Here is a 14414-nt window from a genome sequence, read left to right as displayed (position 1 = left end):
GCTTCCTTCCCTCTTCCTTGCCTATCCCTTCCAATCTTCCCATCCCTCCACAAGGCCCCTGTTCAGCTTAGCAGGTGAGGCCGCCTGGGCGAGGTACTGGTCATACTCCCCAGTTGTATCCCCCGACCAAGAGTCTGAAGCTCCAGGACACTGCCCTTGAGGCGGTAGAGGTGGGATCCCTCGCTAAGTCCGAGGGAAAAACCGAACCTGGAGGGTAAACAGATGATGATGATGATGAAATGTAGTCCAGGTGGTATGGTATCTGACATCTTAATCGTCAACAGCGATTGCAGTGGGTCCTCTAGAAACTATTTGCACTTACATACTACGATCCTAGAAATGGACGAACAGTCGTTTTCATTGGTCAGCTTTGAAAGGCGCCCTTTCCACGTCGTGGCCGTGAATTTATTCGCACCACTTCGTCTACTAGATGCGAAACCTGTTTGTTTCAGCTGTCTATTTCTTATTAGTCTAACCAGGTATTTGTTGTTTCAGCGTTACAAAATGTTGTAAATTTAGGATACATGTGACCTCAGAAACGGTGTCTTACTGTATTGCAGTAGGAAAAGTCAGATGGAAATTAGCAAATAAAAAATGCGCCTCAACCCAGGACCGAACCATCGACCTCCTACATGCCAACCAAAAACCCTACCCACTGCACCAACTTCGACACTTCGACACCAACGACTAGAACGTGCTGACAGCGGTAGTTTCCGTATATATGGTTACAGTGTTGCCAGATTGCTAGTCTTCAACGTCCGTTTTCTACCGGATATACTCGCAAGACGAAAATTTGTAAGAGACATTTTTTTATTGCTGGCATGTGAGGAGTCGCGCTGCAACGCCCGAGTGCGCGAATTACGCTTCACCCTGTATATAGAAAACACAATAACGCCAATAAATTTTAGCAGTATTCCTAAAATTCTACTTGGAAAGAGCAGATGACAATTGTTTCGTTTCTCGAGGTAATAATATAGTACTGTTTTTTTTTTTTCTTTCACAGAATGTCAAAAACTCCGAACTGAGAGAGACAGTATCAACTTCTACATTCTCGGTGGAGAAGCTGCAAGTCCAGGGGAGTTTCCTCACATGGTAAGGGTACTATATCTTTCCTCACAGCGAGGGACCCGCGGAACATTGTAGTGTGTAATGAGATGTAGCTACAGTTATCGGTATCTGTGCTTTGAGTAACAGCTTTCTCAGATATTCTCCTGGGCCACTCTACAAATGCTTCTGTTTCAATACATTATTATATAAAATCGCATTTCTGTGTTTACATTTTGAATATCTACGTGATTCTGAACATGACAAACATGATGGCCAGTGCTGGGTTCAATTTAAATTTTGTCTGTTATGGCATCTCGTGTTTAAATAATAATAATAATAATAATAATAATAATAATAATAATAATAATAATGGGTATGTAAGTTGGGTGGGTAATGCTGTCCTTTTTCGAATCTACCTCCTTGTACGCAGGAAATTGGTTCAGGTGCCCAGCGGATCACGCTAGATGAACATGCCCAAAAACCGAATATTGGCGATATTAGTGTTGGCTACTGAGTATATGCTTCAAAGCAGTGTATCGATTCATTCACTGATCGAGTGAATCGAATCACAGCAAAGGCAAGCTCACGGCACACGAGTCTCCAGACTCGCAGCAGACAGTGCAGAGTGACGCACTCGCGGATCACTCAGATACTACGAAATACGGCTCATGATCCGAACAGAGGACATAGAGGAGCCTCGCTGTCAGTTCACATGAAAACAATACACTCGGTTACCAGTGAAAAAGTGTCGAAGATAATGTTCTTGAATATAAAGCTGAAATATTGCCTCATGTGCATTATCGTGCAGCCTGCTCTTATCTGAGAATTGTGGAAAACCACAATTTTGTTAATGCAATTTGAGTTGTGATTATTATTATTATTATTATTATTATTATTATTATTATTATTATTATTATTAACTACGTAATTTTTGTACCGTAACATAATTTGTTTAGCGTATGACGAGTACAATATTATATGCAATATGTACAACTACCATCTCAAGTTCAAAACTAAAATTCCATATCAAAGGTTGAGGTCAGAAAAGAGCTTCGCTTGTGACACAGTGTAAGTCCTCTATAGAGCCTCTATAAGTATACAAAGGACACTCAAATGCAATGTGATCCACTGTCTGCTCCTCTTCTCAGCAGTCACATTGCAGTGATGTCTCCCATCCCCATTTGAAGAGAGTGGCTCCACATCTATCTTGGCCGGTCCTAATTCGGTGTAGCGTCCTCCACTGCCGTCTGGGAATGGAAAATCCATCTGGGCACTTGCAGGGGTTCTCAGTGATGCGATGATGTGGTAACGAGGATTGCTGTTGCCATTATTCTTTCCAGGCGTCCGATATAATAAAGGAGGTGTCCTGCAGATTCATTGCAGTACGCCAAGGAGGGTGTCTGGATTTCAGTCGTTTAGCTGGAGAAGCTGCTGTGTCAGAATGAATAGGGAGGTGAGGATTGTTTTCTATTTTCTTCAGTAAGTTGAGCAGTGACTGTAATCTTCTTAGGGATGAAGGTGGTATGTGGCTTAGGGTGGGAAGCCAGTGAGTGTTGGTTGGTCGGATGCATCCGGTAATGATACGCATTGCTTGGCTCAGCTGGGTGTCTACTAGTTTAGTGTGAGCACTGTTAAGCCAGGTTGTGCAGCAATATTCAGCAAGGGAATGAAAAAGTACAAGAGCAGTGGATCTCAGGATTTGAGCATTAGCACCCCAGGATGTACCCGCCAGCTTCTCAAGGATGTTATTCCTGGTCTTGATCTTGGCTGACACATTACAGAGGTGATTCTTGTAGGTCAAGGAACTGTTCAGTGTAACTCCCAGGTATTTTGGGTTACTACAATACTGTAGATTCTTTCCTCTGAATGATACGGTTGGTTTGTAAACAGCACTTCTATTCCGCAAGTGGAAGGCAGACACAACAGTTTTCTGAAGGTTTGGTATAAGGTTGTTCTGATGAAATTAACTGTCTAGAATCTTTAAGTCTGATGTAAGCATCGACTGACACTCATCGAAGCGTTGATGTTGGGTGACCAATGCGATGTAATCCGTAGATGAATTTTCTGGATATGGTTACTGGGAGATCATATGTGTACAGGTTGAATAGTACAGGGGCCAATACAGAGCCCTGACGGAGTCCATCATTTATCTTATGTACTTTACTTCTGGAGTCTTCTGAAATATCTAAAAGTACCTATTACTCAGCATGTTACTGAGTAATGCGGAGAGTTTCAGGCAAGGGATGATGCTGATAAATTTGAGAAGGAGCTTATCTTGCCACGCGGTGTCATATGCAGCTGTTAAATCTAAGAAGACACCCGTGCTTACCATTTTGTTCTCAAATCCATTTTCAATTTGGTTAACTAGTGCTAAAACCTGTTCTTTACATCCTCGTCCAGGTATAAATCCAGCTTTCTCGACTGGAATATGCTGATTTATTGTCGCAGTGATCCTGTTATGTATCAACCTTTCCAGAAGCTTCATTGTAACACTGAGGAATGCTATTGGCCGGTAACTCTCAACTTTTGTTGGGTCCTTAGATGTTTTCAATACAGCAATTATTTTTATTTTCTTGAAGAGTGAAGGTAGGTTACCTGTCTCTAGTATGTTTGTAAAGAAGTTAGTAAGCCATTTAGCAGCAGCTGGTCCAAAATGAAGAAGGAACTCTGGATATATACCATAAGCACCTGCCGATTTCCCAGATTTTAGACTTTATAAGGCCTGTTTAGTTTCCTGTGGTTGAAATGGGGTAGAAAATTCAGAGAATCGTTGAGCCGAACGTTTCTTTTTCTTCAAGAGGTGCTTTACGTGCCTTCTATGATGCTCTTCTACTGAAACCTTTGAGGTAGAGATCATGTGCTTGGCCATGTCGTCTAGACTGATGCTTGTTTTCGGTCTAATTTTGTTGTTTGGTGTGTCCAATTTCCTGATCAGGCTCCAAGCTTACCTGCTGGAGTGAGTGAAGTCTAGGGACTGTACATTTTCTTGCCAAATTCTCTTCTTCTTTTCATCTAGGGATTGCAACAGTTCAGTACCTGTATCTGGATCACCAATGGCCGCAAATTCTTTAAAGAATCTTTCACTCTCCTCGTTCCAGCCGGGGATGTATTGTTTACGATATCCTCTTGGGATACATCGTTTTGCTGCACTTTTAACTACACCGACGAATTTGCTGTAGTTACTATGAATAGGTATTTTCCATCGCAGGTTGGAGTCAATCTGTTTAGACAATTCATCCCAATTGGCTTTTTAAAAACTCCACCTCTGTTTCGAGCAGGAGTGAACGATAGGCACAAGCAATCCAGACTGGAGAATTATTGGTCTGTGTTGGCTGTGAGGAAATTTGTTGAGCACTGTGCGTCGTATGTTGCTGAGTGGGTGTTGTGACTGCGTTACAAAGCAGAGATCCGGAGTGTATTTTTTGTTCCATCGTGCAGAAGAGAAGGAAACCTTATCGTTGGCATCATAGATAAGTTTAAAGTTTTAAGTTTCCATCCATTCAGTGAGCTTTTCCCCATTACTGTCGTTCTCTTTGTATCCCCATAGTGTGTGATGGCTGTTGATATCGCCTGCAGTTATACTTGGATTTTGCAGAGTTTGAATTGGCGGAGATGGTCAGGGAGTTCCAGGAGGTTTATATACGTTAACTACTGTCAAATCACTGACTTTGATTGAGGTAGTAAATATTTCATTACCTGAGGAGGATGGCAAGACCAGATAGTGAGTGATATCGTTCCTCAAATAGGTGGCTATCCCGTACTTGGCATGATTAACTGCGGACACTAATTTAAATCCTGGAATTCTCCCTCTGGATTGCAGTTGGATTTCTCGAAGCAGGATGATATGAGTCTGGTGTTCTTTGAGAATCTTTGCTAGGTGTTTACACTTTGCTCTGCTTATGCCCTCGATGTTAAGCTGGCATATTTTCATTGAACGGCCAATGTTACGAACTTGAGGGCCCTGAGAAGGACCTCTAGGTTTGTTTCTTCTCCATTTCCCTTGACCGAGAGGTCGTATACGACAGTTCAGTCTTATCTTATTCTTATGTGCTCACTTAGCACCACCCGGGGGACATGTATAGGGTAATTTAAGGTTGAACCTACGGACATGAGCAACAGCGGTCCCCCACCATAACATAATAAGCAAGTGTCTATGTATCGGAAATGTAATTTTCTTTATTTCATTTTTAACTGGCTTCTTCCTGAAATGTTTTCAATTTACTGGGGGTCAGCACTTGATATAGATACGACATATCACTTGTTTTACGTTAATTTCAACTTATTTTTAATACGGTACATACATTTTTATATCTATTTCTGTATATATGATGGAGTTGTTACTGATGGTAGCAATACCCATTGAATATTGTTGCTTCTACCTGCCAGTACACAGATGGAACAGGAACGGTGACTAATGTACCGTGTATCGGATCACTTTCGAGTCAGTAAGGTAAATGAATTCAAATAATCGAATTAATAAAATGAATCGAATAGCCCATCACTTCTAATTATAGTTAAACATCTAGGACAAAGGAAATGCTGTTCAAAGCTGTTCAAAGCCTTCTGGCTTGGAGGTGAATACCTAACCCCAAGACTTGCTCTCTATTGGTTAACCCTAACTCAGAGTACTTAATAAACAAATTAAAGCAATTAATGCTTTCACATCTCAAAATATACCCGGACAGATTATACAGATGACGACTTACGCATGTCTCAAGTAATGAATAGGACATGGAAGAAATTGAGTATAGTGCAATATGGAACCTGAAATGTCCAAGGTAACTATATCCTACAAAGATGACCTAGATGATATCCTAGCCTAGAAAGATACCTCAATAATAGTCCAGCTCCATGACTAAATGGTTAGCGTGCTGGCCTTTGGTCACAGGAGACCCGACTTCGATTCCCGGCAGGGTCGGGAATTTTAACCATCATTGCTTAATTTCGCCGGCACGACATCACAACATATAGGTCGCCTACGACCGTCAAATCAAAAGACCTGCACCTGGCGAGCCGAACATGTCCTCGGACACTCCTGGCACTAAAAGCCAAGCGCCAATTCACATCATGTCATCTCAATAAGAACAATAAGAAAAAAAGCTAAAGGGATGCAAGGAAACAATGAATTATCTACAGTTCTACAGTGGAGTCTTGTGTCTGCCGAAACGAACGAGCCAAATCTGGAGTCATTTAATGGCACAGAAAAGATTGAGTATAAAGGAATTTGCACCATTTGTACTGGAATGAGAGAATAATATAATTTTGAATTAAATGCTCTCGTGGACATCTAAGAATACTCTGTGTTAATGCCTGTTGAAAGCAAAGATATAGAATGTGATTATTTTTATGGGTATAATCTGAAAATAGTCGAGAAGGTCAAATAAAACTGATTTGCTAATCCTAATGGGTGATCTCAATGCGAAAGTTGGTAATACACCAGTTGATAACCACGCAAGAAAATTTGGAGAAAGTATTACTAATAGAAATGTGACTAGGCTAATTGATTTCAATGTGTACAGCAAGTTAAGAATTTTGAATACAAAATCCCAACACAGACAGTCACAAATAAACTTGGTCTGCAAGAGGATTGACATCCAGACTTGATTACATCATATGCAATGAGGAAGCTTCAGAACTGATGTTAGTGTCTTTCGAGGTCCAGAAGTAGAAACAGATCAATTTCTAGTATTAAGCAAAATACGGTACACACCTGCATGGTTGAAGACGAAAAGACTCCGTAATAATTAGGATACCACCTTCAAAATACTGTATATCTCTTATGGAACTGAAGTATCAAATGGCTGTATCAACAGAACTTCTCTGAAATCGTTGAGTCGGCCATGGAAGGTGAAGACATAGAAATTCAGGGGTAGAATCTACAAGCCGTATTAAAGAAAGCTGCCTTCGAAAGTCTGGGAACAAAAAAGGAATGGAATGAAGATATCAAGCAAATAATCAATGCCAGTAATCGGGAGATAGTGGGTTCGAGCCCCACTGTCGGCAGCCCTGAAGATAGTTTTCCGTGGTTTCCCATTTTCATACCAGGCAAATGCCGGGGCTGTACCCTAATTAAGGCCACGGCCGCTTCCTTCCAATTCCTAGGCCTTTCCCATCCCATCGCCGCCGTAAGACATATCTGTCGGTGCGACGTAAAGCAAATAGCAAAAAAAAAAAAAAAAAAAAAAAAAAAGAAATCAATGATTATCAGAAATATTTATCCATTAATGGATAGAATACCACAATAAACGGGCCAATGCCAAGAGTGCAGTCAGAGAACTACAAAGAACATCATGGAATAAATTTGTACTTCACCTTGATGCAGATTTCTACAGACTACAGCCACAAATATACAAAATTCTAAAGCACCTGGATAAAAACACCAGAAAAAATGTCAAAATAAAACCTATATGTCAGGATGCATGGCTCCAGTTTTTCCAAGGTCTCTGGACATCACACAAAATAGCCACAACATCCCAAACACCAGAGAATAAAACTACTGAAGACATTATATCATACCTCAAACAAAATTAATCCCCATGCGTAGATAGTCTGAAACTAGAATTATTGAAATATGCAGAGAAAATATTTAATTGTAGTTTCTTTCGGTCTTTAAACAGGATTATGCAAGGTGGGAATCCTCCTGCGAGCTGACAGAGGACACGCAGAACCCACTCATGATACGGGCGATCCGAAAAATTGCGAAAATTTAATAGGAATAAGTTTTCTTCACTCAGGCTTCAAAATACTCGCTAACATAATCAACAATAAACTTAAAAACACTATCAAGCACAATCGGTGAGAATTCTTTTTTACAATCGGCTTTTCGTCGCACCGACACAGATAGGCCTTAGCGATGATAGGATAGGAAAGGCCTAGGAGTGAAAAGGAAGCGGCCATGGCTATAATTAAGTCACAGCCCCAGCATTTGCCGGGTGTGAAAATGGGAAACCATGGAAATCCATCTTCAGGGCTGCCGATAGTGGGGCTCGAACCCACTATCTAGCGCCGCTAACCGCACGGCCAATTCGCCCGGTACCGGTAATAGACGAAAAGAGAATTGCTTCCGGAAAGGAAGATCATGTGATGATGGCTACTTTTCCCTCAAAGTGTTAATAGAGAAGCATAGAGAATTCATCATATCCGCGTACGTAGCATTTGTGGAATGCAAAAATGCACTCGACAGAGTAAACGTAGCCGAACTAATAAATAACCTACATAACGTTGAAGTACCATATCGAGGCATTATCACAATTTTATGTAAAAGAAAAAAAAAAAGGAAAATATATTGCAGTCAGGGTTACAATTTCACCACAGAAACCAATCAAATGAGGAGTACAGCAAGATTCTAGCCTAACCCACGTGATTTTTATCATATACCTGAATCTTTCTTTCTTCTTTAATCCATTTATCCTCCAGGGTTGGTATTTCCCTCCGACTCAGTGAGGGATTCTGCCTCTACCGCCTCAAGGGCAGTGTCCCTGGAGCATGAGATTTTAGGTCGGGGATACAACTGAAAGGAGGACCAGTACGTCACCCAGGTGGCCTCACCTGCTATGCTAAATAAGTGCCTTATGGGGGATAGGAAGTTTGGAAGGGATAGACAAGGAAGAGGGAAGGAAGCGGCCGTGGCCTTAAGTTAGGCACCATTTCGGCATTTGCCTGGAGGAGAATTAGGAAACCACGGAAAACCACTTCCAGGATGGCCGAGGTGCGAATTGAACCCCATCTACTCAATTGACCTCCTAAGGTTGAGTGGAGCCCGTTCCAGACCTCGTACCACTTCTCAAATTTCGTGGCAGAGCCGGGAATCGAACCCGGGGCTCCGGAGATGGCAGCTAATCACACGAACCACTACACCACAGAGGCGGACATATAAATGAACCTTCTTGTAATAGACTGGAGACGCCACCCCCATCGTAGTATCAAAACAAATACCTGAAATTAGGTACGCTGCTATATGCTGATGACCAAATTTTGTTTGCCTGCCTGGACAGAAGATGATATCTTGTAATATCTGAAGCCCTCTCTTTTCAGTTTCTACTCAGTCCATTAATAACTGTTAGATTCTTTAGTCTGTAAAAACCAATTTTGAATAAGTACATTTACAGACTACCTGAAAAAGAAACCATATAGTAGTAGAATTGTACCTGAAAAGAGGAAGAAGTTAAGTGGTTTCTTCTTGAGATAGTTTTTCTTCTTATTCTTATTATTATTCTCCCACCGATTTTCCCACACCTGTGGGGTAGTGGGTGTGAACAGTGTCACACATGGGTATTTTGCCCTGTTTTACGGCCGGATGGCCTTCCGGACGCCAACCCTATGCGGAGGGATGTAATCACTATTGCGTGTTTCTGTGATGGTTGGTAGTGTGTTGTATTCTCTGAATTTGAAGAGGAGAGTGTTGGGACAAACACCCAGTTCCAGAGCCTGAAGAATTAATCAGAGGCGATTAAAATCCCCGACCCGACTGGGAATCGAACCTGGGACGCTCTGAACCGAAGGCCTCTCCACTGACCATTCAGCCAAGGAGACATATTTTTTATATAGTTGTTAAATGTATTTATTCAAAATTAAAGATAGTTTTGTTTTCTCACTGGGCCATTATATTCCAGTCACCTCTACGATATCAAAGCCAAATGGACAGATAGCTAGGTAAATAGATAGATGTTCTAACTCATGTATGAAAATAGTGTTCAGTAAGTATAGGAAATTACAAATCTAACGCTGAGGGGATGTCAAAACTACCAGCGTCGAGGACAGAGAACTGACCGACGTTGATATCTGATGCATAAAAGATGGAAGAAGGGAGTTAGATTCAAGCTAAAGTAAGCAACGCTACATTAAACACACACTCTGTTTGCGTCTACCACGACTAAAAGATAGTGAGCTCCGAAGAGGCACTTTACTTATATTAACTTCTTGTAGTAGTAGTAGTAGTAGTAGTAGTAGTATACTTCAAAACATGACGGCCTCAGTTCCTGGAAGCGAGCTGGAAGCCAGCAGTCAATCCCAACCTGCACCCTGCTGAGTTAAGGAGTTCTAAGTGATCCTTGTTTGGTGTGGAGAGGTTGCCAAACCACTTTCTTCCAGTCTCTTCAGTCTTTAGCCTTTCTTCGTGTCGAGTGCAATAGACGATTTGGCAACCCCGGCTACAGTAGACGAAGTAAATCCTATAAGCCGCTAATAGACACCGGGCTGCCGCTGAAGAGTGGTAGTGTTAGGCGAGGTCATCATGTTCTGTCCCCAAGTATAGTAGTAGTACTAGTAGTAGCAGTAGTAACAACGAATGAGCTCTTACAGGCGATTGTCTGTCCTATTTATCAGTGTTTATTTGAATGGCGATGCAAAATAATGTATATAACACATGAAGAATGGGTGACATTCTTTTTTTTAGTCATTTGATGTGTAAATTACTATTAACTTAGATCTCTTGTAACAAAAGATGTCAGAATTCAGGGATTTTCAGCCCTACAATATTAATCTAATTACTCGCTCTTTGAAACAAGCTTTATCAAAGAGGAAAAATAGAAGTGATTTATTAAGTTTGAACTTTGTGTTGCAGGCTGCCTTGGGTTATGAACAGAAAGGAAAGCAGAGCTTATCATGGCAATGTGGAGGAACACTGATCAGCAGTCAGTACGTCCTAACAGCAGCCCACTGCGTTGAAGCAGTCTCCAGATTGTAAGTAGGAACCTTCACCAGATTAATAAAATGCAGTTCACTGGGCATCTAACATCTAAATTTACTAACTAACCACACTATTTCTCTGTAACCGGACGAGTTAGCCGTGCGGTTAGGAGCGCGCAGCTGTGAGTTTGCATCCGGGAGATAGTGGGTTCGAATCAGACTGTTGGCAGCCCTGACGATGGTTTTCCGTGGTTTCCCGTTTTCACGCCAGGTAAATGCTGGGACTGAACCTTAATTAAGGACACGGCCACTTCCTTCCAACTCCTAGGCCTTTCATATCCCATCGTCGTCATAAGACCTATCTGCGTCGCTGCGAGGTAAAGCCACTAGCAAAAAAAGTCACCCAAAATTTATAGCATGACTATACTAGTGAATGCCCAAGTTCGTGGGTTCCACCCTGGCCGTGGTAAACAATTTTTAAAGGACGGTCATTGTTGTACAGCACGAAATATCGCCCAACAAAATTAAATCAATTATGCCATAGTATCCGTTCCAGTGAAATTCTGCTTTAGTTGAAAGGTAGCACCACAATCGGAATGAGAAATTGGAAGGGCTCCTAAGTGGCACCAATTCAGAAGGCTTGCACCACAGTATTGAGTACATATATTGTTGTTATTATTATGTTATTTGCTTTACGTCCCACTAACTACTTTTTATGGTTTTCGGAGACGCCAAGGTGCCGGAATTTTGTCCCGCTGGTGTTCTTTTACGTGCCAGTAAATCTACCGACACGAGGCTGACATATTGTGCACCTTCAAATATCACCGGACTGAGCCAGAACTGAATCTGCCAAGTTAGGTCAGAAGGCCATCGCTCAATCGTCTGAGCCACTCAGCCCTGCATTATTATTATTATTATTATTATTATTATTATTATTATTATTATTATTATTATTATTATTATTATCATCATCATCATTATTATCGGAATCAGTAAAATATTAGTTATAACTTAAAATATTTTTAATAAGGGGCACCAAGCTTCTATCCAGTCACAGAGTACGTGTAAAGGTAGTTCATATTAAAATAAAAGAAATGATGTAACTTAGTGATTGGTGCCATATAAATATGCCTAATTGGCATTTCTGGATCAGCAAAAACATATTTCGAGTAGTTTCGCTCATATACTTCCAAACTGCTCTAAAATAAAAGTATAGGTATAGAAAATGAAGTCTTTATAACTTGGTTTTATTTCTGATTATTTATCGGTGTAGGGTAGTCAACGAATAGAACGAAATGGCCATCGGTGTGGAAGCAAACAGGAACTTAGACATCACAAGTTTTGTATTTGTTATATTTTGAGGTACTAAATCAGTAATTCAAGTCCCCATTCATCAGAAATTAACTGTGGGAAACGAATTTCAGACAAATACACTGACTGACAGAGCAAATGCAACACCAAGAAGGAGTGGTCAGAACTTTATGCCAATTGCAGGGTAGACTGACGTCACTGAGGTATGCTCATGATGTGAAATGCGCCGCTGTGCTGCGCACGTAGCGAACGATAAATGGGACACGGCGTTGGCGAATGGCCCACTTCGTACCGTGATTTCTCAGCCTACAGTCATTGTAGAACGTGTTGTCGTGTGCCACAGGACACGTGTATAGCTAAGAATGCCAGGCCGCCGTCAACGGGGGCATTTCCAGCAGACAGACGACTTTACGAGGGGTATGGTGATCGGGCTGAGAAGGGCAGGTTGGTCGCTTCGTCAAATCGCAGCCGATACCCATAGGGATGTGTCCACGGTGCAGCGCCTGTGGCGAAGATGGTTGGCGAAGGGACATGTGGCACGTGCGAGGGGTCCAGGCGCAGCCCGAGTGACGTCAGCACGCGAGGATCGGCGCATCCGCCGCCAAGCGGTGGCAGCCCCGCACGCCACGTCAACCACCATTCTTCAGCATGTGCAAGACAGCCTGGCTGTTCCAATATCGACCAGAACAATTTCCCGTCGATTGGTTGAAGGAGGCCTGCACTCCCGGCGTCTGCTCAGAAGACTACCATTGACTCCACAGCATACACAGCATAGACGTGCACGCCTGACATGGTGCCGGGCTAGAGCGACTTGGATGAGGGAATGGCGGAACGTCGTGTTCTCCGATGAGTCACGCTTCTGTTCTGTCAGTGATAGTCACCGCAGACGAGTGTGGCGTCGGCGTGGAGAAAGGTCAAATCCGGCAGTAACTGTGGAGCGCCCTACCGCTAGACAACGCGGCATCATGGTTTAGGGCGCTATTGCGTATGATTCCACGTCACCTCTAGTGCGTATTCAAGGCACGTTAAATGCCCACCGCTACGTGCAGCATGTGCTGCGGCCGGTGGCACTCCCGTACCTTCAGGGGCTGCCCAATGCTCTGTTTCAGCAGGATAATGCCCGCCCACACACTGCTCGCATCTCCCAAGAGGCTCTACGAGGTGTACAGATGCTTCCGTGGCCAGCGTACTCTCCGGATCTCTCACCAATCGAACACGTGTGGGATCTCATTGGACGCCGTTTGCAAACTCTGCCCCAGCCTCGTACGGACGACCAACTGTGGCAAATGGTTGACAGAGAATGGAGAACCATCCCTCAGGACACCATCCGCACTCTTATTGACTCTGTATCTCGACGTGTTTCTGCGTGCATCGCCGCTCGCGGTGGTCCTACATCCTACTGAGTCGATGCCGTGCGCATTGTGTAACCTGCATATCGGTTTGAAATAAACATCAATTATTCTTCCGTGCCGACTCTGTTTTTTCCCCAACTTTCATCCCTTTCGAACCACTCCTCCTTGGTGTTGCATTGTCACTGTCAGTCAGTGTAATTTCAATGATTAAATGTAAAAGTGTAATTTTACGGTCTTTAAGTGACCATTTACTGGAGCACTTACTCTATATTACTTAAACTACAACAGATTCTGTCGACAGTATCTTTTTTTTCCGCGCCTGTAAGACGACGAGAGCTAGTTTTACAATATTGTAAACATTGCACACAATCATGAAAAGTTTCTTCATTGTAATCTGGCTTATTACGAGGATTTTGGCTGGCTTAAAATTTCAGAGAAATTCGACAGTTCAATATTCCATCAATATTGCTTTGAGATTAAGAGCAACTCGTCTTTCCTATGGGACTTCCCAAAATAAACATTTCACAACACTATACTTCAGCAAAATACTGAAGCATATCGGTTAGAAGGAAACATAAGAAGACTGAGTAACAAAAGATCAAACCATCAAACCCGTGGTGCAACAGCCCACTTGGACCTTGGCTTGCCAACAACTGCTGCCCAACCAAATGGCCTGGACTGGCTGGGAATCGAACTCCGGGCCTCCGAGTGCGGGCCATGAACGTTATCCTTACACCACGGGGCTGACCAAGAATATTGAATGTCACATAGGAAATTTGAAATTGAAGCAGATGAACCCTGTGAAGTCCTCAGTACGTCCGTTCTCCCGGATGTTAGCGTAGTGAGGACTCGAATCGAGGTAATGTAAGTTCGCAGGCGATTAGCAGCACGTTTTGACAAGTCAAAGAGTACGCAGATGACAATGTTGTGAGGTTGTCAGCAGATAATGGTATGATGGCAAACGGAGTGAAGAGTCAGGTTGAGAATTTCACCAAGAGGAAGAATTCCTCAGTTTTAATTCCTGTGTTAATGGGGTGAAAGTACTTCATGGGGATCACTGTAAGTACCTAGGCATTA

The 14414-nt window shown here is 42.5% G+C and overlaps 1 protein-coding gene across 1 annotated transcript in view; it reads left to right on the top strand.

The window, feature by feature from the left end:
* Positions 1-14414, top strand: part of LOC136867302 (serine protease snake) — a 79645-nt gene that overhangs the window by 41819 nt on the left and 23412 nt on the right. The window contains 2 exon segments of the mRNA XM_067144457.2: positions 1004-1092; positions 10610-10728. Of these exon segments, the coding sequence (XP_067000558.2) occupies positions 1004-1092; positions 10610-10728 (208 nt within the window).

Source organism: Anabrus simplex, chromosome 1 (genome assembly GCF_040414725.1).
Source record: "Anabrus simplex isolate iqAnaSimp1 chromosome 1, ASM4041472v1, whole genome shotgun sequence".
Lineage (NCBI taxonomy): Eukaryota > Metazoa > Arthropoda > Insecta > Orthoptera > Tettigoniidae > Anabrus > Anabrus simplex.
The sequence above is the reverse complement of the archived record's forward strand: the minus strand, read 5'-3'. Positions and strand labels throughout refer to the sequence as shown.